Genomic DNA, 26,532 nt, shown 5'->3' on the forward strand with positions numbered 1-26,532 from the left:
TTACATACATTACAATGTTAATGTCAAGGCATTTAAATGCTTTCAGTCTATATTGAATACATCAGTGCCGATGTAATGTAACAATCCCATATTGTGTTCTCTTCCTCTGTCCCCTTCCTTTGTTGTTACTGTCTAACTGTATTGTTTCTCTTGGTTTAGATCTGTGTTCTCTGGACAATGGTGGCTGCAGTCATAACTGTACAGTGGCCCCGGGCGAGGGCATTCTGTGCTCGTGCCCACTGGGCATGGAGCTGGGCACCGACAACAAGACGTGTCAGATCCAGGGCTTCTGTGCCAAACACCTGAAGTGCAGCCAGCGCTGTGAACAGGACAAGTTCAATGTGAAGTGCTCCTGTTATGATGGCTGGGCCCTCGAACCCGACATGGAGAGCTGCAGGAGCACAGGTGAGATCCGCTCTGGTCAATCCCAGTGAGATACATACACTCAAACAATGTTTAGGCCTAAATTTAAGATTTATTTATTGGAATAGCATATACAATTTCCATTCCATTTTATTTTTACATAAACTAATCAACTTAATTCATCACGCATATATAAATGAACCGGTTAAGATTTCTGTAATAGTACTAATAAACTGAATGTGTTTTAAATACACAATAGCCAGATTTATAGATCATAAATCTGGTCACTTAGTTAAAATGTATGAGATTAAAACAAAAAAATGACATGCATATATAAAATATGTTTTTTTTTTTATCTCATACATTTTAACTAAGTAAATAGATTTACGATTGAAAGCAATTTGAATAAATGTATTTTGTTTTGCTTTGATTTTTGTGTGTGTTTTGTTGTGTTGTGTTTTTTTTGTGTTTTGTTGTGTTGTGTTGTGTTGTGTTGTTTTGTGTTGTTTTGTTTTGTGTTGTGTTTTCTTTTGTGTGTTGTGTTTTGTTGTGTTGTTTTGTGTGTTTTGTTGTTGTTTTGTGTTTTGTTTTGTTTTGTGTTGTGTTTTCTTTTGTGTGTTGTGTTTTGTTTTGTGTTGTGTTTCGTCTTTGTTTTCTCATTTAAAAATGTCAATACAAAGCTCATGAAATAGTTTCTGAATGAAATGCTTTTGACTGTACATCCTAAAAGATTTCCACAAACAGATGGAAAGAATCGGTTAAGGCCGGTAAAAACCTAGAATAGATATGAAAACTGTCGTGGTTCGGGGTGTTTGACAGAAGATGACAACTATGTGCACTAGAGGAAAACTTTCACCCGCACACAAGAAGTGGTCTTCTATAAAGTCATCGCAACTTTCTTTCCTTCAAAGACTGAAAATTTAAGTTTTAGTTTAAGAGGCGGTGTGTGACAGAAAGCAATGCTGAAAATGGCGGGGAACTGTTTGGCAGCATTATTGGTGGTTTATTTTTATAATGAAAGAATGTAAATGCCAGAAGAAAGAGGAGGGGGAGAAGATTTACTGTGACAGGAAGTGGCACAGTTAGCTAATCAAATGATGAATTATGTATTGCTGGACGTATTTCACATTCCTTTGAGAAATAAAAAATAATTTAGATAAACAGAGTAAATGTCACAGACATGTATGTGATTGCCAATCTCACATAATAATCAAAAAAGAGCATTTACCCATTTACTTTAGCGAATCATGCATTTTATGGCATTCTTTCATTGAGTTCATTGTTTGTTTGTTTTTCAGATCCATTTAAACCCTTCATCATCTTCTCCAACCGTCATGAGATCCGACGGATTGATCTTCACAAAGGAGAGTTCAGCGTGTTAGTGCCAGGCCTGAGGAACACCATCGCTCTCGACTTCCACCTCAACGAGAGCTCGCTCTATTGGACTGATGTTGTTGAGGACAAAATTTACCGTGGGAAGCTGTCAGAGAATGGTGGTAAGTTAACCAGAGCTCTTTTTAAACTAGTAGTTACAAACATTCATAAAAATGCAGTACAGTTCATATATACAGCGGTCTGAATACACCTCTTCTATGATTAGCATGTTTCCTTGTACATATATTGTCCCTGTTCCTCTCTCTTTCCTTCATTTCAGCAGCACTGACAAGTTTTGATGTGGTGATCCAGTATGGATTAGCTACTCCTGAGGGTCTGGCTGTAGACTGGATCGCTGGAAACATCTACTGGGTGGAGAGTAACCTAGATCAGATTGAGGTGGCCAAACTGGACGGTACGATGCGCACCACTCTACTAGCTGGAGATGTGGAGCATCCGCGAGCCATCGCTCTGGACCCCAGAGAGGGGTAAGCAATCCATCATTACCACCTCTGAAAATTGTGTTGCGCCCATTCATGTGCATCGTAAGCAGTTTTAGTATTATACCATAGTACTTAGTCATATTTTAAATTAGCATGGGTTAAAATTATTTTAAATAAGACAAAACATAGTTACATCAAGTTAAGATGTAAGCTGCCATTTTGTTTCTTATTTTAATTTGTTTCTTTAACAACTGTCATTTTTATTTAAGAATCAGGATTCTGTAAGGGATCACCTGTATGTCTATCTGTTTTGGGTTTGACACATGTTTTAGTTCAGTTTCCTGTGTTCAGTTTGTTTCTATGGTTTCTCATTGATTAAGTAAGTTGTACACCTGTGGCTTGTTTCGTTGATTGCAATGGTTTGTTTTGTGTATTTAAGCTGTTTTTCTTTCAGTTCATTATCCGTTCTCATATACTGGTTGTTCTGTTCATGTTTTGAGTCCAGTGTTTTGTTTTGAATTTGTTTTAATACAGTCGTTACTGCCAGTTTATATATCCAGCTCTGCTCATCTTTTATTCAGTCTAGCATCTTGGAAAACATGAATGTATGAGAGGATTTAAAAAAGTTCTGAAAAGGAAAAATCGTTTAAAATAAAAAGCGTAAACACTAAAGACCATTCAGTTATTAGAAAAATGTCATTTAATTATTTTAATGAATTTATGATTTTGGTAACACTTTATTTCGATAGTCCACTTTAGACATTCTTCTAACTATAAGTAACTTTGCAGCTACATGTCAACTAACTGTCACTAGAGGATTAGTAGACTGTCTGCTTAATATTTGCTAACACTTTATTTTGTTGATCCCCCAACAGACATTTTACTGACTATAAGTAACTTGGCAATTACATGTCAACTTGTTCTCCTAACCCGAACCCTAACACCTAACCCTAACCTAACTACTACTGACGGTCTACTAATACTCTAATGAGAGTTAGTTGACATGTAGTACTTATAGTTAGTAGAATGTCTAAAGTTGACTATCGAAATAAAGTGTAACCATGATTTTTTATTTAATCGTTTTAATAAATTGCCACTCCTACTTTCTGTAAATAAAAGTATGAAAATAAGCAGCTTTGTCATTAGAACAGAAGTACCAGAATTACCTTCAAATATTGTCTTGAGAATGGGGTTCCTTGAAGTGAGAACCACTGGTTCATCCAAAGTCTGAAAAATAATTCACTCAACAACCTTATGTTGTTCCAAATACAAGACAATTTTTGAAGAATGTTCACGGTGCTCTTTTCCATAGTAAAAGCCAGCTCCATAAAGAATTCTCCCGCTTTTTGTTTTTGAGACTAAGTAAACGTTTGTAAGCAGCATAGAAAAAGCCCTCATCTGTGCTCTTATTCTGTAGAATCCTATTCTGGACAGACTGGGACGCCAGCATGCCCAGGATAGAGGCTGCGTCCATGAGTGGACATGGCAGACGCACCATCCATAAGGAGACGGGCAGTGGAGGATGGCCCAACGGACTGACTGTGGACTACCTGGAGCGCCGCATTCTGTGGATAGATGCCAGGTAATGTTTAATGAGACGTACTAAACCCGTACTCTCTCTCTGGAATTTCTTTTTTTAAATTGTATCTTTAGAAAGATACAACAGCTTGTCACTGGGGCAATATCCTTAAAAGGACAACTTTGTATCTTATCTAGCCTTAAAAGGTATATTTTAGTAGTAGTACATTCCTTTAAAGCAGAACTCGGCAACTCTAGCAAACTCTACTCACTTCTTCGCTGATTTTCCCTTTTGTTGTCGCATGTTTTCCCCACGAGCTCCCCCTACAGCTGTGGGGCGTATATTTCACAACACTGTCATAAAAAACTCACTTGCGGCGGCCTCCTCCCCCTCTCTACCGCTGCTCATGTGCGTTTGTTATGATCGGAGCAAGCCAACTGTATGAGCTATGTCTACTGAGGTGGGTAATACATCATACATGCGTGTGTGTTTATGTCGAATTGCCGTAAAGCAATTCGTGTTTCGCGCTCGTTCTCGTTCTAGTTCTCGCTTCTCAGAGACTTCCAATTTCTATCTTGCCGGGGCGGTAGTCCCCAAGTTGCAAGGTTGGTTTTCCGCCTGGGAACGTTGGGGGGAGCGGGGAAAGTCACGAATATCACCGGAACAGGTTGTTTAACCATCCAAATGATTTCTAGACAGTTTTATTAAATTAAAAAAGTTACCAAGTTCTGCTTTAAGGTACTAGTATGAACTAAATAAGGAACAAAGATGTCCTTTTTAGGGTACTGCCGGCCATGCTCCTGGATCAATGGAAGTTGGTCCTAGAACAAACTAAGTGCCCTGACCCTTTCCCAATCCCTAACCCAGGGGTATCCAATCCTGCTCCTGGACTGTCCTGCAGGGATTAGCTCCAACACACCTTCCGGGAAGTCTCTAGTGATCCCGACAAACTTAATTAACTGCTTCAGGTGTGTTTAATCAGGTCTAAAGCGAAACTCTGCTAGAGAGTGGCCTTGACCCTTTCCCAATCCCTAAACCAGGGGTATCCAATCCTGCTCCTGGAAGGCAAGTCTGTCCTGTAGAGTTTAGCCCCAACACACTTTACTGGAAGTTTCTAGTGATCCTGAAGACCTTGATTATCTGGTTCAGGTGTGTTTAATCAGGTCTAAAGCTAAACTCTGCTAGAGAATGGCCCTCCAGGAGCAAGATTCGACACCCCTGTCCTAGAACAAACCAAGCAGTGTCCTGACCCTATCCCAATCCCTGACCCAGTGGTGTCCAATCCTGCTCCTTGAAGGCCACTTTACAGTAGAGTTTAGCTCCAACCTGTTCTAATATACCTTTCGCAAAGTCTCTAGTGATCCCGACAACCTTAATTAGCTGGTTCAGGTGTGTTTAATCAGGTCTAAAGCTAAACTCTGCTAGAGAGTGGCCCTGACCCTTTCCCAATCCCTAAACCAGGGGTATCCAATCCTGCTCCTGGAAGGCAACTGTCCTGAAGAGATTAGCTCCAACACACCTTCCGGGAAGTCTCTAGTGATCCCGACAAACTTAATTAGCTGGTTCAGGTGTGTTTAATCAGGTCTAAAGCTAAACTCTGCTAGAGAGTGGCCCTGACCCTTTCCCAATCCCTAATCCAGGGGTATCCAATCCTGCTCCTGGAAGCCTCTAGTGATCCCGACAACCCTAATTAGCTGGTTCTTATTTTGTGCTTCCTATCAGAAATTAATGACCATAGAAATGGTTTATTTATGTCTTATGTCTCAGATCGGATGCAATCTATTCAGCCAAGTATGACGGGTCAGGACTGATCGAGGTGCTCAGAGGACACGAGTATCTCTCGCATCCGTTTGCTGTGACGATGTACGGCGGAGAGGTTTACTGGACAGACTGGCGCACAAACACACTGGCCAAAGCCAACAAATGGACAGGAAACAATGTCACTGTGGTTCAGAGAACAAACACGCAACCTTTTGATCTGCAGGTTTACCACCCATCCAGACAACCGCAAGGTAATCTTCAAACTTTATTTCAAAGTTACTCATATAGCAATATTACTAACTCCTGTTTCAAAGCAGTGGAATATGTCACATGTCACAGTGGTATATGTCACAAGTACCATGGTGTAACAATCTAATTCCATCACTGTACCGCCATGGAAACTTTCTATAAAGAGCTGATTTGAAATGCTTGATTTGCTTGAAATGCCAAAATTAGATTCCAATAGTGTTTTTTTCCTGTAAATCATGTCATGTCAATCACATTATTTGTTATTTTCTCAGCTCTGAGAAAATTAATACATGAATACATGAAGTCAAATTCATTGACAGCTGACTGGATGATTGGGTTGACCAATGAAATTGCCTGTAGGGTAGGGTTTGCATTTAACTAGTTTGGGGGTACCACAGAGGAACGACACTTTCGAAGTGATTTTCTTTTTCCCCAGCTGATGAACGACATTGACAACCAATCAGAATCCACTTTAAAGACTTTAAAAAGCATTTAAAGCGGCAGATGACAAAACTACAGCAAGTGCTTATTATAAACAGAACTATATCGTCCGTTGGTGTGGAGGCTAATACAGTTATCGTTTTAGTTATTGTTCTTGGTGTGAACAAGCCTTTGACACCAGGGGTGTCCAAACTCTGTCCTGCTGAGTTTAGCTCCGACTCTCCTCAACACACCTGCCTGGAAGTGTCTATTATGTCTAGTAAGACCTTGATTAGCAGGTTCAGGTGTGTTTAATTGGGGTTGAACTGAACTCTGCAGGACAGTGGCCCTCCAGGAGCAGGATTGGACACCCCGGCTTTACACCGACAAAATTCCCCCAAATCTTGCCTCAATAAGTCAAACACTGTTCACTTAACATATTAAGTGTCCTATAAAAGTATATACTGTATATTTTATATGTCTGCCAAAATGATAGATTAATGTATTGTGTTACTAATTGAAAATTACGTTGCTTTGATTAATTTATTGGCTAAATGAGTGAACTAGTGAATTAACTAATTCAACATGACAGTGTTACTCAGGACTATTTTAAATCTGAATGCACGAGGTTGCTTTGAAGTGTTCTCAGCAATTCCTTTTTTGGCATGCTTATTAATGAAGTATCAATAATAATGAAGATTCATTTGATCACCTTGTGGCATTGATCTCCTCAAGCACAGATGATTCCAGATACCCCAATATTCAACATGGAGATTCATTCTGAGCTTTTAAAAGTGGCTTGTTGTCTGGACATCACAGATCATTTCATTCTTTCAAGTTTTCTTGTGAAGGCTACTTTTAATTGTTTGATTAGTTATTGTGTAAACTTTAAGACTGTGGGTCAATTTGAGGGAAGGGCCAGTCGGCTTGATGGACACACATGTTGATGGTGTTTGGCGCTTAATAATGCAGCTTGTGAATAAACTTGTCATGATAGTTTAGCTCACTGACTTCATCTTATAGAGGCAGACATCTGTTTATTCATGTCTAACAGGAGCAGACAGAGGGGATGAATTGGTTTAGACATGCTTTCAGAAGTTCCTCTATCTGTTTTAAACCTTTAACCTTGGGATTTATCTGTCTTACTTTTCATCAAACCTCTCTCTCTCTCTCTCTCTCTCTCTCTCTCTCTCTCTCTCTCTCTCTCTCTCTCTCTCTCTCTCTCTCTCTCTCTCTCTCTCTCTCTCTCTCTCTCTCTCTCTCTCTCTCTCTCTCTCTCTAATCTGCTCAGCTTGGCCGACATATCAACCTGTCATCAGTGTCTCAGCTGGTTTGGTTTCTTGGCCATAAATTTGAATGTGGCAATGACACAATAAAGCTCAGTACTTCACCTCCTCTTTATTTCCGTCTGTCTCACCTCTCTCTCCAGCGCCGAACCCGTGTGCTGCTAACGGTGGTTTGGGTCCATGTTCTCACCTGTGCTTGATCAACTATAACCAGACGTTCTCCTGCGCCTGTCCTCACCTCATGAGACTGAGTGAAGACAACCACACCTGCTACGGTACGAACTAGAGCTCGATCCAGCGGCACAACAGACCTGTTATCATCTTCAGATTCATTTACATCCTGACAGAATCTGTGCTGAGTTTTGTCAGTTTCTCAACTCGATATTGTAAATTTTTTAGGGTGAGCAAAAACACACTGTTTTGTGTCTGTTCCTTTAAATGCAAATGAGCTGCTGCTCCCGGCACAGCGGCCGGAGCTTCAACAGCTTGCACTCACACAGACAGACATGCACTGAAAATTTCAAAAACTTTTAGCCATTTATGTTCAAACCAGAGTCAGACAATGATGGAGAGACTCAAGAAGAAGTGACAACATGTAGAAGCAACAGGACATTTCTGAATGGTTAGCTGATGAATTTATGCAGCTGATGTGTAGTTATCTTTGCTTTGAACTTTGAGCGTCATAACTTTGCAGTTGTTGATGATCAAACAGCAACATTACACTAACTAAAGTTAGAAAAGCGAAATCATAATCAACCACCCCTTTGTTTTTTGTTTATTTTTTTTATAAATCCTAATATTTGTTTAAATAGTGAAATATCGACTTCTATGATTTATAAAATTAAGAAAGTCATATGGGTTTGGAACAACATGACCGTGAGGTAATGATGACAGAATTTTAATTTTTGGTGAAAAATTCCTTTTAAAGATGTTTTTTTCTGTAGTTGCTTTGGCGGAACGATCGATATCTTGGCATCTCTCTCACGCAGCCTAACCTACTGTTGATTATTGAAGATAATAGACTTGTCCCTTTGTTTGTAAAAACATGTATGTAATATTTTTACAGTAATGCTCTTACAGTCAAAGTCTATTGCACATATACGTGTCAAAATAAATTTCTCTTTAACTTTGAACTTTTCTTTAAATATGCTGTTTCTAGAGAGTCAGTCCCCATATAAACTCCAACCACACCCTGAGAATGTACTGTGTTAATATGAAGGAATTTTCTATATTGATTTTTCACTGGGGTTTTTTTTAGGGTTGAAGGAAATGTCTGTAAACTCAACAGAAAAGGTACTGGTAAATGTGAATGGATCCTCGCATTTAAATTAATTTCCTCTGGGAATTTTTTTTTTCAGTGACCTTTTGTCTGGTTCGATTTGTCTTCCTTTTTGTCTCCAGTCATGACAAGTCTCACTGTCTCTCTTCCAGAGTCGCGTCAGTTCCTACTGTACGCTCGTCAGATTGAGATAAGAGGAGTGGACATCTATAATCCATACTACAACTACATCATCTCCTTCACCGTCCCTGACATCGACAACGTCACGGTCGTGGATTACGACGCTCTGGAGAAGCGCATCTATTGGTCGGATGTTCGGACTCAGACCATCAAGAGGGCCTTCATTAACGGCACAGGAATAGAGACAGTGGTGTCTGCAGGTACAACACTCATCAGCTTGACTGGAATAAAAGCAGATGCACATGTACAGCAGGGAATAACTGTTAAAACAGTGGTTTTATTGCACTTTTACTCATTTCTTTTGCTAGTGGATGAATTTTTCTAGATATTACTAGACTATATCAATTTCACAATTTTAAATGCCAAAGCAGATACTTGATATGAGAATTATGACTTCATACAGACTCATTGAATCATATAAATTAAGGTTGTTTGAATAACACTTAACGTACATTATAATCATTATCTTACTTTCTTCTGTGGAACACTAAAAATGTCCTTACAATGAAAGTCAGTGTCGTTTTGGACCACAAAGAATTTCGTGATATGGACAAAAATAGTAATATCTTTTGTGTTCTGCAGAAGAAAGAAAGAACGATAAATGATTAAATGATGACAGAATTTTCATTTTCGGCTGAACTACCCCATTGAGAGAATCTAATTATTCTATTCTGAGTTCACATAAGGCTTCAGAATATCAGGATGTTGTTGTTGAAATCTTGTTATTGTGCGTATGAGAATCTTGGTCATTGTTTACAGTGCAGAAGTGCTGTCGTGTTTACAGTCGAGAGTTTTTTAGTGAGTGCTGTTTAAGTAAAATTAGCACAGCCCTCAAAACCAAATTACAGACATGTTGGGTTTTATGATGAAATAATGACTCACACTTTACCATCCGTCTTTCTGTTCGTCCAGATGTTTATCCCTGTGGAAATGCACTGAATGCGAATGTTTAGATTTCTGTGTCTTTCATCTGATTATATTGATTTAAACAATTAATATCTGGAAATGGTTATTATGCGTGTGATCAGATATCCCCAACGCACATGGTCTGGCGGTGGACTGGGTTTCACGCAATCTCTTCTGGACCAGCTATGACGGCAATAAGAAACAGATCAACGTGGCCAGACTGGACGGCTCCTTCAAAAACGCTGTTATTCAAGGCCTGGACAAGCCCCATTGCCTCGTGCTGCATCCTATACTGGGGTGAGCGCACTCGTGCAACAAACACTCGAGACATTTACACACGCAACCCTGCCCTCCTACACGCTTTACTTCCTAAAGGCAGAGAAATAGATGCATAACAGGATCAACCACATGCACTCTTGTTTTCTCATGTTTTACTGGGCAACATCGTGACATAGAGTACAGGCTTTAGGATATTGTCCATTTGCACTGGGTGAGTTTTTCATGAAAAAGAAAAAAAATATATAATTTGCAGCAAAAACACTGAGACAACATTCCAACTTTGTTATAAGAGTTTTTAAATGTAGCCCATAACAGACATGGATCTGTGCATTCGACACTCACTTTGCATGAAAAAAAACTTTCATTTTAATCTGAACAACCATTACTGTCAGCATGAAGCCTTTTCTCCCTATTGTGACGTATATCGGAGCGAAACGGATTCTGGAACAAGAACAAATGTGGGCGGGGCTTGATTTTGTCCGTGGGGAATTGATTGGATGGTTGTGGTTTGCTGTTGGTGGATCTCATTTGAGTGACAGGTTCATCAGAGAAGAGAAGAGATGCTGAAAGAGGGAGAGGAAGTTATTCTGATTCAAGATTATGAGATATAATAATGATGTGCATAGATAAATCATTTAGGGCTGTCACTAATGATTATTTTGGTAATCGACTAATCGGTCGATTATTTTGACGAGTAATCGAGTAATCGGAAATAAAGTATCAAAAGCAAGTAATCATATGATTTTATAGAACAACACTGTTACAATACATAATATAAACAATCATCTTATGCACATTATGCATTATAACAAAGGCCTGTAGAGGGCGTCAACAGCCTGGTGTTGTTACACTTTACAGCAGATCAAATCCTTGTTTAATATTGGCCAAACAACATTTAATTCAAATGTTTACTTAATCTTTAATATTTGGCCACTTTTTTATGATATAAATGCTAAAGCCACTGTCATTTCTTGAACAAGAACATGTGGACATCAAAACATGCAAACTCAGAGCGAGGGTTGAGACTTTTATTTTGGAATCGCGATGAACAGTTTGCATATTTAGAAAAAGATATTGACGCATTCTTCTGTGTTGGTGTAGGTTTATAAATTATTTACCTTACAAATCTAATGAAATGGCGCATGTTGCATTCCCAGATTAACTTCATAAGCAAACCAAACTCACAGCATATGCAGAGATGGAGTTTAAGACACTCCACGAATGTTAATGATAACAGTTCATGTGGAGCAGGATTTACTGTGAACGGAGCTGCTCTGAGACGCACATAAATAAATAAAGCGCATATATATATTAAACCCGCAGGGCATATATTTATTTAGTTAAAGTGCCCAAACTGCTCTTTGTCAGTGTCCTTCATTACCGTCTTCCATGCTAGTGGAAATGAAGCGCATGATGAAATAAACACCCATAGTTTGAAAAAAAGACATCTGCATGTTCCACGTGCAAGTTTGTAATAATTCTTAATGGCACATTCCCAATAGCCGTTTTATATTTTATGACCGTAATTAATTAAAATATTTATGTGGTAATCCAGAAATCTCTTGATTTCGCTTGAAAGTGACCGAGAACCATTCGCTCATTTAAAATATTCATTTAAAATGATTTGTTCACTGATTCATTCACAGTAGAAACACATTCACACTCACTCAGCACATGCTGATTAAATAATTAGATCAAGATGAATCACGCGCTGGCTTGACTAATCCAGACATAGATGATTGACGCAGATTAACATTTAATAAACACCCGGAACTATACATAGAAACACCAGCACGAAACTTCAAAAACAAAGAACAGAAGACAACTGAAGTTTTAAATACACAGTAACAATGAGGGACAGGTGAGACTCATTTAAACAATGAATAACTATGACAACCAAAGAAACAGGAACTAAACAGAACAGAAAGAACTTTAAGCTAAGAGTCCCAAAATACATAGACCAAAACCGTGACACCAGTCATGGCCATATTGCAATTTTAATTTGATTCTGGTTAATTAAGTTGAGTGTTTGATGAAGGATATAAACTGCTTAAACCCTGACATATGAAACAATAGTCAGATTTTTTTTTTTTTTTTTTTTTTCATGGAATAGTTTTTTGAACCTTTAAACAAAATATTGCTCATACATTATGATATAGGACAACATGAGCTCATGATCAAGGAGAAAAAACAGCCCAGTTTTATTCAGAGGCCCAAACTGAGCAAAACCACACAGTTTGGTGCAGATATTGACAAAAAGTAAGATGAATTCTGATTGTAATGTAAATCAATGAGATCTTTACATAAACTGCATATAAATATCTCTGTCTCTATATTTGCCAATACTATGTCTTAGTAAGATATATTTAAATGCTTAGTTTTATCATCAAAGCTCTGTAGTTTTACAACATATAATGCAATGCAATTCAATGATGATTGAAAGATGAACAAATAAACCGTTCTTCAAAAGCCTGATGTATCATATTTAATACTAACATTTGAACATATAAAAAAAGATATGTGACCCTGGATCACAAAACCAGTCACGAGTTGCACGGGTATGTTTGTGGCAATAGGCAACAATACATTGTATGGGTCAAAATTATCGATTTTTCTTTTATGCCAAAAATAATTAGGATATTAAGTAAAGATCATGTTCCATGAAGATAGTTTGCAAATTTCCTACCGTAAATATATAGAAAAAAAAAAATTTGTGAGTGAATGCGGCACAATCGCGATTCCAGATTGCATCCTCAGATTCCAGATTTTCTAATAGTTGTATCTCGAGCAAATATTGTCCTATCCTAACAAACCATTCATCAATGGAAAGTTTATTTATTCAGTTCTCAGATGATGTATAAATCTCAATTTCCAAAAACTGACCCATGTGACTGGTTTTGTGGTCCAGAGTCACATAAATGGGTAATCAAGTAAACCTAAGTTATTTCAGTCCAGTAAGTTTTCATCTTGAAATATTACTAACAAAATAACAGTTATTCTCATGTGTTTTCTTGAACTGTCCAGGAAGCTGTACTGGACTGATGGCGATAACATCAGCATGGCCAACACTGACGGCACAAACCATACCGTGATCTTCACGGATCAGAAGGCTCCAGTGGGTGAGTGACCGCTGAGAGAGGGGTTCAGCCTCAACAAGCTTACAACATGATTGCACTGGGTTGTAGAAACACATTAGGACTTAAAACTAATTAGACAGATACATTACCTTCAGGGGATAACATCTGAATCATCCACCGAACTGCAGTTTCCTATGCTAACAACAACACTTGGCCAGTGTGAGAGAATCAGGGAGTTCAGTCTGCTGTGTTCCTAGAACCATGTTGTCTTACATTTTGATAATATACTTTTTTAGCCCTTATTTTAGCCTTTATTAAATAAAACAGTGTAGAGATGACAGGAAGCAATGTTAGTAGAGAAGGAAACAGGAATTGGGAAAGGTGCCGACATGTGCTTTCATGCATTTCAATTTCAATTTTTTTTTTTTTTTTTGTTAAATAAATAGCAATAATAATTTAAAATAAATTAACTAAATACATTTTATGTGCAAAATGTAAAATAAATCATTAAATAATTGTAAAAATGATGTAATGCATCCAATGCATTTTAAGTGAGAATTTTTACTGCATTAACTAACACTAACAATGAGCAACATAATTTTTTTCAGCACTTGTTAACCTTTGTTAATGTTAGTTAATAAAACAATTTATATTAGTGTTAGTTCACAGTGCATTAACTAATGCCAACAGATACAACTTTTGATCTTAAAAATGTATTAGTAAATGCTGAGATTAACATTAACTAAGATTAATAAATGCTGTAGAAGTATTGATCATTGTTAGTTCATGTTAACTAATGTAGTTATTGATATATTTAATTTGATTTAATATAATATAATATATGTACAGTAAATATAAAATTATACATTTAAATTTCCAAAAATAAAAACATTGACTCTAGTAGATAAACCCTGCTCAAAAAGTAGCTAAATGTCGCTAGATGACGTAATATCAACTACTGGGCTAACTAGGCAAGAAGAAGAAATGAGAACTGTTGAGCCCTGTGTTTAGTTAGTCAAGGAAGTTAAAACACTAAGTGAGGTGATGGCTAAAAGGTGAATTGTAGGAACTAGAGGAACAGTTTCAGGATTATGTGTGATTATTTCAGCAAGTGGTTATATTGTACTTAACAATTTTGACTTAACACTTTCCATGTTTCTGTAAGACTTTGATCATAAATTCGCTCGCAGTTTTAGGGCCCTATTTTAACGATCTGAAATGCAAGTATCAAACGCGATTTAGATTTATGCCTATTTTTTCACATCTTAATGGACACAACAATGATTTCCCTCGTGTGGAATATTTTTCCTTGTAATTATGTATGATTTGCAAAAATGAAAACGGCTGCTTCTGTGTAGATGAGAGCATCAAAGTGTATGTGCGTTGTGCACACGCTACATTGATTATGGCCAAGCATGCGCCCTCAAAATAGCATCTGAATAACATGAGCAACGCGCCACTGACTTTAGACTAGGTTTTTCCTTGTCTGTGGCGGAATTGTTTTCTGAAACTGCAAAATAGCACCAGGGAACGTTTGCGCCGGAACACGCCTCCTCTTTTCGCTGAACCGCCCCCGGGAGCGCAAGTTTACCGACGTGCGTCTGTGGAGGGAAAAGTCCGCTGTGCGCGGGTGCAAAATAGGAATGATAAATGCGTCTGTGTACAAAGTCAATTGCGCTGGGTGCAAGATAGGGCCCATAGACCATCAATATGTTTATATGCATGGTTAGAAAATGAGACCCCATGTGTCTGATGATCTTCTTCATGATAACGTGTTCAGTATATAGCCGTAAAAACCCTCATTAGTTGCTCTGAAACGGTTGAGAAAGCGTTATAAAGTGTGTCTGCGTTCTGTTCTGCAGGTCTGGCCATAGACTTCGACTCGGAGCAGCTGTACTGGGTCAGCTCTGGGAACAGCACCATTAACCGCTGCAAGCTGGACGGATCAGGACTCGAGGTGTTAGACGCGGTCAAAGGCAAACTCAACAAAGCTTCTGCGCTGGCTATCATGGGTAAATACAGCACTGCACTGCAAGATCCTGCAATTCCTTGACTTTTTCTGAATAATAATGCTGTGAGTGATGTTGTGTAGGTGATAAGCTGTGGTGGGCGGATCAGGGCACGGATCAGATCGGCACGTGTGATAAGAGTGATGGAGGAGACTGGAAGGTGTTGAGAAACAGCACATCTCCCATGATGCACATGAAGATCTACAACGAGACCGTGCAGACAGGTTCAACAATCATTTGCATGCAGTGGATAAGGAATCATTCAAGTGACACCCAAAAAATCTGTGCTGAGCTGATTCTTCAAAAGGAAATTGATTATTAACAATAACTTATAAATCTTTAAAGACGGCCCTACTTTGAGTTATCAGGTTGTTGGTTGATGGTATATGCATTTGCATGAGCCTAAATTGTTTCAACTTGATTTTTAAAACAATCATATTTAACAACTGAATTTGTGGTGAAAAACTACATTACCCATGATGCTGTACAGAAAACTCCACCAATCAGAGAATTGCGGCGAGCAAATTGTGCCAAAAGAGCTCTTTAGCTCCGCCCACTCCCATGAAGCACCAGCAAACGACGTAATTGAGTCGCTCTTGCTATGCTGGTAAAATACTATGTATTTAAGGGATAATCCACGGCTATCTGTGCATTAAACGATTTTAATGACTGACATAGAGGCAAAGAACAGCCCGACGGTGGTTTAATGCACTGCTAGCTGTGGATTCTCCTGCTCATACCGTGGTCATTTTCCTGCATTGACAAGTTAGTTGTTAATGATGTTTGCAGTGGGATATTTGACTGAAAGGATAAAAATGATGGTTATTTTCGTTAGTTAAAGGCTCTTTATATCTAGCATTCTGTCGCTTTAAATCAGACACAGATATGAAGTAGTGCGCTGAGGTCACATTTATTTGAATGAATGAACTATAGCATTTATTTGAATTAATTATCAAGAGAGAGAGAGAGATGCATGTGTGAATTACCTGAGTCTGTAAACATTTCTTTCTTTACAAACAATGAGTCTGTGAGTTTAATTGCTTAAAAAACAGCGATGTTACCACCTCGTTGCTGAGGAATATAATGTAGAAATCAGGTAGCAAAACTATTTTATTAATAAAAGTCCCAGGGAGCATTAATAAGTATAAATATGTGTGTGTATATATATATATATATATATATATATATATATATATATATATATATACATATACATATATATACATAATTATATATATATAATTTTGCAATTTTTTTTAATTATTCAAAATTTTAAATGTATTGTTTCTATTAATTATATAATCAACAACTTTAAAAGAATAGTTTTATATTTCTCCATTGTTTTCACTTTGATAATGTCATTGGCAATGCTTCATGGGATTTTGGTTCTTTCCCTCATTAAAGTCATTAAGTTCGGAGTCCTGTACCTTTGTCTTTTTGACAAATACTTTTTAGCTTCCAGTCAAAGTCTGTAATGTTGTGATTCACCTCATTGCTGGTTGTTTTGATTCACGGCTTCAAATCCCTATGGAAAAAAATGTATGACAAAAAAATACATCAGGAACCAACGCCGCCGAAAAAGTGGGCAACACTAATGCACTCTATTGAAATTTCCAGGCCAGTTCATTGTGCCAGTATGTCATTTTTATGAATAAGGAGAGATCTACAAGAGAGACCTATTAGCACAGAAAAAAGGAGTGATTGTGCTGAAAAGAATGACCTTGCCTTCATTTAAATACTGAAACAGTCTCTGTGCAGATAGCATCCGCTTAGACTGGATTGTGGGTATTTTTTGAGTAGATGCAGGCTTTTGTACTGAATTGTGTTTTTCTGGCTGTGTTTATCATCAGGTTCAAACATGTGCAGTAACAACAATGGTGACTGCTCTCAGCTGTGTCTACCCACGTCTCCCTCGAGCCGATCCTGCATGTGCACCGCAGGATACAGCCTGAGGAGCGGACAGCAGTCCTGCGAGGGTACACACACACACACACACACACACACACACACACACATGCACTGCAGGATACAGCCTGAGGAGCGGTCAGCAGTCCTGCGAGTTTACGAGTCAAACACACGCATACACACACACACACACCTGACATTCAAACTGTCAATTATGTGTGACTTCCTTTTGGGAAAATGGCATGGAGGGACAATAGACCACAGTGTTTGCATTTACTTCAGAGAACAGCTGGAAACACCATCAGAAACACACAGAGGAGCAGCAAACTGCTCAGTCGTTTCATTTGAATACTGTAGCTTTACTAGTTTTTCTGCAATTATCAATCAGTTTGTTCGTTATTATTATTTTTTTTTTTTAAATCCCTTTTATTATAAGAATATTCAAAGGTGTTTCTTTAACTATGGACGTTTTAAACTGCCTAACTTACAGTACATATTTCAAAGGATAATTTTTCTGAAACATTATGAAACATTTTAACCACAATTTCCAAAGCTTTTTTTCATAACATTTTGTGGCAAAGCTAGCATTTTATGAACTACACACAATTAATACATACAATAATACTTTGTCTAAATATATTGATACACTAAATATATTTATAATGTAACAAAAGTGTTTATTTCAAATAAATGCAATTTTTTTAAACTTTCAATTCATCAAAGTGTCCTGAAAAAAAATGATCACGTTTTCCACAAAAATAATAAGACGATAATAAGTTTCTTGAGCATCAAATCAACATATTAGAATGATTTCTGAAGGATCATGTGACTCTGAAGATGATGCTGAAAATTCAGCTTTTGATCACATAAATTACATATAATTTATTTATTTTTAATTGTAATAATATTTCATAGTATTTCTGTTTTTACTGTTTGTTTGTTTTTTTCCATCAAAAATACTGCATCTTTTTTGATCAAATAAAAGCTGACTTTGTGAACAGAAAATACTTTTGGAACAAACTTTTGAACACCTTTGAATATTAGGATTAGTCTTAGAGGGGAAAACAAGTGTAAAACAACATAATCTGTACAGGAAGGAATTGAAAAGTAGCAAAACAATAATAAAGGAAGGCATTCTAAGATTTAAAATCCCTTAATAACCACAAACCTGTGGACATGACACTGTCTGTAGCTGAAGAATCAGTGATTGTTGATTTCAGGTGTGGGGTCATTCCTGCTGTACTCTGTTCATGAGGGCATTAGAGGAATCCCACTGGACCCTGCAGACAAGTCTGATGCCCTGGTACCGGTTTCAGGCACTTCACTCGCTGTTGGGATTGATTTTCATGCCGGTGAGTCTCAACACTCCTGATTTATGTTTTCAGACATACACTCTACGGCCACATTATTAGGTACACCTTGCTAGTACTGGGTTGGACCCTTTTTTGCCTTCATATCTGCTTCTTCATGGCAGAGATTCAGCAAGGTGAAAATTCCTCAGAGATTTTGATCCATATTGACATGATCGCATCACGCAGTTGCCACAGATTTAGCGGCTGCACATCCATGATGCTCTATTGGGATGCACTATAATTCATATGCATGTTCTTTCTATTGTCATGTAGATAATGACACCATCTACTGGGTTGACATGGGTTTGAGCACCATTAGCAGAGCTAAGAGAGATCAAACGTGGAGAGAGGACGTCATTACTAACGGCATCGGGCGCGTGGAGGGCATCGCTGTCGACTGGATCGCCGGTGCGTTTTAAGCACTTTTGACACTTTCACATGCATTCAGAGCATTATTACAATACTGATCCATAAAGCGACCTTGTTCCTGTCTGCTGTGTGCTGTAGGAAACATCTATTGGACGGACCAGGGCTTTGATGTGATTGAGGTGGCCAGATTAAACGGCTCGTTTCGATATGTGGTCATCTCCCAAGGACTGGACAAACCTCGGGCCATTACTGTGCATCCTGAGAAAGGGTGAGATTTGCGTAACCCTGACTTCCTGTCTTTTATTGTGAGTTTCTGCTGCATGAATGAAGCATTGGTGGTTGTGTGTGTGCAGATATCTGTTTTGGACGGAGTGGGGTCAGTATCCACGCATTGAAAGATCTCGTCTGGATGGATCAAATCGAGCCGTGCTGGTGAACGTCAGCATTAGCTGGCCCAACGGCATCTCCGTTGACTATCAGGTGCATATGACACATTCATGTCTTTATAACTAGGGGGTGTAACGATTCACTCATTGCATCAATTGCAAATTCTGCCAGTGCATATGCATTGATCTTGAAACATACATTTTTGAATCATGAATAGTTTGTTTTGGTCAATAATTGATTTAGGGCGCTTTCATTGTTTGAAAACCTCACTGCTGTTTTCTATAAGATAAAGTATTGCTGTTTTACAGATATCATTATGTATTTGGGTGCTAAACACCCTCAAAAGAAAAAGCAAAAGCAAGAGCATGTGGTCTGGTGAATGTCAAATGTTTTTACGTCTCGAGTTACAAATGTAACCTTGGTCCCTTGAGAAGGGGAACAAGACACTAGGGTGCTAATGGGGGAAAGCTTAACCCCGACCTGTGTCTGAAGCATGTGTTTAAACGTGACAATTGTAATGGCCGGCGACAGCATATGACGTCACTACTAGTGCAACCGTGAGATATAAAGAGGGCGCCTAGAGAACATGTCATCCACTTCTTCATCTGAAGGGACCATGCAGGCAGTCCAGAAGCATGGAAACGAGATGCACCTCTCATTGGAATGTCTCATTTCACTTTTCAGGGAACCAAGGTTACATTTGTAACCCGAGACATTCCCTTTCGAATGGGAACTCGCACTGCGTCCTGGGACACTAATAAAGGAACAAATGCCCTCTCTGCCATGCTGAGGGAAAGGCATGCCAGATTGGCTGTGACTAAGCACAAGAATAAAAACTCAAAAGGCCTAACTGCCAGAGTTAAACTCTCCAAAGGTACACACCAGTATTTCGCTGTCACATTGACAATTACTCGCTACGGTCATTGCCTGTGCTACATGCCTCAATGAGCAAGTACAATCTTACCATTCACCTCGCAAGGTCACATGGAAGGACTTGACCCAGGGCAGAGCTCAAAGGCTTGTAATCATTTATCCTAGGAAGAAATTCCTCTAAGGGAATATGACCAGAGACAAAAAAGGACCTTGGCCTGTCACTTTCAGGGGACCTAAGCATGGACCCCTAGAACCACCAGGGAGGCTAACTTCATTCTATCTAAACCCTGCCAGTCTTTTTAACAGAATCTCTATACTGAACCCTCTATCAGAGGCCTCCAATGAGAAGGTTTTGCATAACAGCAATAACCACAACACATCGGATTCCAGAGATGGGCGTCCTGGGGAGCAAGACTCAACATAACGAACCTTCAAGCGAGGGGATTGACACTGCTTATCCCGCAAGGGGTTTCCAGGACCAACAGAGCTTAAAAATAGCTCTGGGGAAGCTGAGTACTCTGCATAGTGACCCTCAATGAGGGGTGTACCTACCAAGCTCTACTAAAGCAAGTCTATCAAGGAGGCTCACAAATAATCATTCAGCCTGATACTATTTTGCTTATAAAGAGGCCATAGGAAGGCCTATCGTTATCCAGCCCCGGGGAGCGAAGTACTCTGCATACAACCCCTCTCAAACGAGTGGAGTACTATACAGGCTCGACCACAAGGACGAGGCTCTGACATAGCTGGAGGAGCGGAGTACTGTATATAGCTACACTCTCGACCGAGGGGGCCAAGCTCTGGAGCCAGTTATAAAGGAGGCTCCTGAAGAGCCCTACAACCTGATACCAATCTACAGAGGTCTAAGGAGCCGCTTGTATTTCAGCCAGCTCAACCCGAAGCCCGCTTGTCAAGGAGCCCCAAAGATGGTCAACAACTCTAGCAGCAAAAGTCCACAAAGGAGGCTGACACAAAGCCTCCCAGCTTGGATTAACTCCTGAACATAGCCCCAATTAGCAAAGTACTCAGCATAACGACCCTCTAAACGAGGAGAGTACTAAATATGCTTATTCAAGAAGCCAGATTATCAAGGAGGCAACAAAGAAAGCCTACTACTTGAGAACTGACATAAGCATGTGCGCGAAGCTTTAGAGAGTAGAGTACTCAATATAATGACCCTCTAAGTGAGGGGAGTACTTATTTAAACTCAACCTAAGCATATTAGGCACAGGACACCTGTGACACAGAGCTCTAGGAAGCAAAGCACTCTCTATGATGACCCTCAAAAATGTGGGGAGTACTAAAAACGGAGCTCAAGGAGCAGAGGCCTGAACACAAACAATTCTCTAGGCCGAGAGGAGGCGTAACCATACTCTTTGCTCCATAGACAGTCTAACGCAGAGACTCATTTTACCAAAGATCCAAATTTTTAGACAGCAGGATGACTCTCTAAAATGAGAGGAAGCCTAATAACACTCAAACCTAAAAGACAGATAACAGAAGAGGCTCCAAAAAGAGCCTACACCTTATGCAACTGTCAGCACAGAGCTCTGCAAGCGAAGCCTTAATAGAACGACTCTCTAAAACAAGTAGAGGCCTATCAGTGTTTCTTTAAAACAGTACCAGGGGAAGCTCCAAACCGCCTATGACTCTCAAAGCTACTGTGTAACAAGGCTGTGAGTGCGAGGTTTCAGCCAGAACAACTACAACCCTACAATCCTCTAGCCAAAAGAGTTTCTTAAGAAACTTCGAAGAGCCAGTATATTGATAACACGGTTGCACGGAGCTCTGGAGAGTGGAGACTCCCGTCCGGAGACTCTCTATAACGAGAGGAAGCCTCACAACACTCAACCCCAAAAAGACAGTCAACAGAGGAGGCTCCTAAGACCACACCATTACTCCTGTCTGTATGGAGCGCTAAGAGTGGTTACCTCAGCAAGAGGAGGTCTGATCTATCCAACAGATAATACCACTAAAGAGACTCATCTCATAGGTAAAAATACATAACTAGAGTTCTGGGGAACGAAGGACTCAGCAGGACGACTCTCTAAAACAAGAGGAGTCTAAGCTCAACCCTAGAGGCAGTTATCCGAGGAGCCTACAACTCCAGGTATTGTCTAAGCACAGCGCAGGCCTCAGCAGAACGAATCTCCCACTGAGAGGAGGCCAGACGGACTAAAAACTAATCTAGGGCAATCTAAGCTGAGGAGGCTCTGAGGAGGTGATGGGGGGAGGGGGGCGGAGAAGAAAAAAGAGAGGGCGGGTGTAATAACCCTCACTCACCTGTGTTCCTCACATAAAGTTTGACATTAGATTATTGCTAAGCTAATTACTCAATACTTTAATAATCATAAAAGTACAAAGCAAAATAATGGGTATAATCATTTTATCCGATTTTTTTTTTTTTTCTCACTTCGTCCACCATCTTGAGGAGATTTGTTATTTCACTTTTCTGCAAAGCATACATGCAATGCTGACTTATTTTTTTCTTCCTTTATTCTGGGATTGTCTTGTGTATGATGGAGAAGTCATGCCTATAATCCTGTCTTTAAATTAGACCAAAGCAACTTCCTCTTAAAGGTGCTCTAAGCGATGTTGGGTGACGTCACTTCTTGTTGACGTTCGAAGTATTGTCAAACAAAACGGAGGCTAGCTCGACCCTCCCTCCTCCTCTTCCTCATACCGTCCCCTCCCCCCTCCCTTCCGTGCTTCCTGAAACAGCCATGAACCATTTAGAAAAAACAAACTGGATTTACCCTCCTGTCCGGCAAAAACAGAGCCACCTGAATGTCGGATTGGAAGCGCTTCTGCCGGCGGAGTTCTCGCCACCTTTTGAACGCTTTTCCGATTTAAATTCAGGACTTCGCGTTCCTTCTCCTTTTCCCTCTTCTTTGGTATTTGTTCATCGGAACATCGTCTCTTTGGTCGTGTGTCGGCCATATCAAAATTCTCAAGAATATACAATTTTAACGTTAGTCGTTGTTAGGACATCTCTCCTCTAGCTTCCCTCTTCATGCTTCTCTCTCCTCCACTCCCCACACCCCCCTTCATGTGCACGCGCACTAACCCCCCAACCCCCACCCCCACCCCCACCCCCACCCCCACCCCCACCCCCACCCCCAAATCATTATTGCCGGTTATTGGCTAGAACACTGTTTGTTATGTTTCGTGGCCAAGGCTGGGCCAGTTTGTTTTTCTTGCCGTTTGTGGAGCCTGGGCTGTCTACAGAGACCGTGTTTTTTTTACAGTGTGTTCAGGGGACAGGCAGCGAGCGGATCGTGAGATGTTTGCTGGATGTGACAAAAAATGTGTTGGCCTAAAAAACTAGAGTAACTGATGACTCAATATAAATGCATTGTAAACACAATAACACAGACTGTACATGCAGTAAATGTCCTTATCATTATCCATGTGTCCTATAGGAAGATATGCTGTACTGGTGTGACGCACGTACGGATAAGATCGAGCGCATTAACTTGGAGACGGGGGAGAACAGAGAGGTGGTGCTGTCCAGCAACAACATGGACATGTTCTCCGTATCTGTGTTTGAGAGCTACATATACTGGAGTGACCGGTCAGTGCACCATATATGTACACCTCCACCCTTTAATTCCTCTTCACAGAAATCATCTTCCTCTTTACTGTTTTTTGCACAGAGCCAATATGAAGATTAATCTACAGGATTTATTGAGTTTTTGATATCACTTTATTTTATTTGCTAACCCTATTTAAAGAGCCTTTGAACTTTGTCCCAACAGATAAGTATTTTTCTTTTTTTAGGACTCATGCGAATGGTTCAATAAAGCGCGGCAGTAAAGACAACGCAACAGATTCAGTGAGTCTGAGGACGGGCATCGGCGTCCAACTCAAAGACATCAAGGTTTTTAACAGAGCACGACAGCAAGGTGGGTGTTTAATGACTTGGCTTTTAAGAGAAATGTGCTGGAACACAACATAAATTAGCATGTACAGAACTGTTAGGAATGTGGATATTATTATTTGTTTTACCGCTGCATTGCTACATTCTTGACTCTGACTGGTTATCACATGTTCCATGTTCCACTTGGTTATTGCAAATTGCGGTTTCGTTGCACATATAAGTTATTTTGTGTAATTGGTATCTTAGGGTCAAAGACAAGGTCATGGAAAAAGATATTGACCTATCTAGTACTTTTCAAAAATACACCAAAAAAATGTCATATACATAAGTTTTTATAAGAAATTCATTTTATGTTGAAAATAAAAATACTTTGCCACTAAAAAGTAAACCTTGAAAATAATATATAATAATAACATTTTTATTTTCTTTAAGTTTTTAAATAACATGTAATATGCCACAGTATTATATGCTAATTGTCATTGAATCTATGAGCAAGATTCAGATTTCCCTTAGTTGAAGCATTTCTATATTGTTTCAAACAAATCTCTTCACAGGAACTAATGTCTGCAAGAACAACAACGGTGGCTGCCAACAACTCTGTCTTTTCCGTGGAAATGCACAGCGAACGTGTGCTTGCGCTCACGGAATGCTAGCCGAGGACAGTCAGAGTTGCCGTGACTACGACGGATACCTGCTGTATTCAGAGCGTACCATACTAAAGAGTGTGCACTTATCAGACGAAAACAACCTCAACGCACCCATCAAACCGTTTGAAGACCCCGACCACATGAAAAACGTCATCGCGCTAACCTTCGATTACCGCGGAGGAGGCGGAAAAGGAGCAAATCGGATCTTCTACAGCGACATCCACTTTGGGAATATTCAACAAATCAATGACGACGGGTCAGATCGGAAAACAGTGGTTGAGAGTAAGTTTCAAATAATTAATAATAATTAAAATAATCTTCTTTAAAGAGGCCCTTTTTCAAAGTCTTGATGTTGTTTTTAGGCTCTACTAGAACTGGTTTTCCTGCTTGAATGTTGATTATTTTCCCCATATTCTCCATTGCTGCAGCTCCTCTCTTCCCAGGCTGTCAGTAACGCCCTGGGGTGCGTTTCCTGAAAGCATCTTTAGCCAACTATGGTCGTTATCAGCATAGTTCAACGAGTCGGTGTTTCCCGAAACCATCGTTCTAACGAACATTCGCAAACAGCATCGCAGAGTTGTGTGTTTGGAACGACAGCTCTCGACCTGTGGTTAGAAGCAGAGTTTCTAGTTTGCATGACATGTGGACTTAATAAATCCTTATCTTGAGCAAAATAAGCAAGCTGACATTCAGTACAATCTGTATATTTTATTTAGAATACATACAAATGTAATTTACGTCTTTTCGTTTTTCAAGAGATTTAAAGCGTCGTTTTTGAAGAGTGCACATGTGTGAACGTGATCTAGTACGTTAGAACGAGCCTATGATTGAATCTGGAAATAGAGCGAAATAGCATTAATTCGATCTCAAACAGATTCATTAGAAGAAGTTATTACTCCACCACCTGTGTGAAATCGTGGTTCAACGAACATTTTGCGACAATGTGGTTTCGGGAAACAGTCGCTACTAGCTAGTTGGTTTCTTCAACGATGCATCGTACTATGGTAGTTCAGCAGTGAGTTATGTCGTTGTACGGGAAACGCACCCCAGGTTAGTTCCTGTCTCTATGAAGCCCCTCCTTCTGAAAAGCACACTGTGCTCTGATTGGTCGGTTGGAGCAGTGTGTTGTGATTGGTCAACCGCTTCAAGTGTGTTTGGGAAATGTCCCGCCCCTTACCATAACCGCCAGTTTAACACACTACTAACTAACTCAACCAGGCCCCGCCCCTTTATTCTGCTTATGAATTATTTAAATGAGGAATATTGTGACGTGTTCGTTCCCGGAAGAAACTCAAGACTACAATAGAGGCATTTCAGGGAATTCAGAAACACTGACACTGATATAGAGAAATAAAAATAAAATGCTTTTTTATGGGCCGTTAAATTTTGAGCTTCGTCGCATAAAGGCAGTTACATGCTGTTCACTAGAGGAGTAACGGCTCCAAATATTATTTACATATATTGCCACTATGATGCTATTTTAAAGGTTCCTGATTTTGTTTTGGCGTCTCCTACAACAGGTTTACATGCATCACAGCTCAAAAAACACTTTATTCCCTCATAATCTCCACTGCAGCATCAGCTCTTTTCTCTCAGTGTCTGAAACGCTTCGATCAAGGATTCAGTCTCTCTAAACCCCGCCTCTCTGAGAGCTGCTCTGCTCTGATTGGTCAGATGACCCAGTCTGTTGTGATTGGTCGACCGTGTCAGAAACCAAACGCTCATTATCATATCTGAATTTCAGCTCCGGATCTTCCTCAGCTCCTGATCCTCAGTGATACGAACAGTAACGATGGCGTCGGTTTTACCGTATCAATCTCTTCAAAGTGGATTTGCTCTGTCAGCAGAAAACAGCGTCTTCTCCACACGAACAACACGAACCAAACTCTTCCAGTCTCAGATAAACTACAGTGTTTGAGGGTCAAAGTAGACGTTGTTCACGGCAGCCAATGAAGAACATAGACTGGCGTTATG

At 39.6% G+C, this 26,532-nt stretch overlaps 1 protein-coding gene across 4 annotated transcripts in view; it reads left to right on the top strand.

The window, feature by feature from the left end:
- The window catches only part of lrp1aa (low density lipoprotein receptor-related protein 1Aa), a 178,581-nt gene that overhangs the window by 79,937 nt on the left and 72,112 nt on the right, over nucleotides 1–26,532 (top strand). For 2 of the 4 annotated variants that reach the window (XM_084394815.1, XM_084394816.1), the window contains exons 23-41: nucleotides 160–405; nucleotides 1,662–1,859; nucleotides 2,018–2,225; nucleotides 3,598–3,762; nucleotides 5,467–5,711; nucleotides 7,559–7,690; nucleotides 8,847–9,074; nucleotides 9,903–10,077; nucleotides 13,084–13,178; nucleotides 14,999–15,148; nucleotides 15,229–15,369; nucleotides 16,996–17,121; nucleotides 18,271–18,402; nucleotides 18,676–18,810; nucleotides 18,910–19,039; nucleotides 19,125–19,251; nucleotides 23,454–23,605; nucleotides 23,812–23,936; nucleotides 24,466–24,840. In XM_084394815.1, the coding sequence (XP_084250941.1) occupies nucleotides 160–405; nucleotides 1,662–1,859; nucleotides 2,018–2,225; nucleotides 3,598–3,762; nucleotides 5,467–5,711; nucleotides 7,559–7,690; nucleotides 8,847–9,074; nucleotides 9,903–10,077; nucleotides 13,084–13,178; nucleotides 14,999–15,148; nucleotides 15,229–15,369; nucleotides 16,996–17,121; nucleotides 18,271–18,402; nucleotides 18,676–18,810; nucleotides 18,910–19,039; nucleotides 19,125–19,251; nucleotides 23,454–23,605; nucleotides 23,812–23,936; nucleotides 24,466–24,840 (3,285 nt within the window). The remainder of the gene's footprint in view (nucleotides 1–159; nucleotides 406–1,661; nucleotides 1,860–2,017; nucleotides 2,226–3,597; nucleotides 3,763–5,466; nucleotides 5,712–7,558; nucleotides 7,691–8,846; nucleotides 9,075–9,902; nucleotides 10,078–13,083; nucleotides 13,179–14,998; nucleotides 15,149–15,228; nucleotides 15,370–16,995; nucleotides 17,122–18,270; nucleotides 18,403–18,675; nucleotides 18,811–18,909; nucleotides 19,040–19,124; nucleotides 19,252–23,453; nucleotides 23,606–23,811; nucleotides 23,937–24,465; nucleotides 24,841–26,532) is intronic. The other 2 variants (XM_084394817.1, XM_084394818.1) reach the window with 1 other exon arrangement.

This window comes from Rutilus rutilus, assembly GCF_951802725.1.
Source record: "Rutilus rutilus genome assembly, chromosome: 22".
NCBI classification, from domain to species: Eukaryota; Metazoa; Chordata; class Actinopteri; order Cypriniformes; family Leuciscidae; genus Rutilus; species Rutilus rutilus.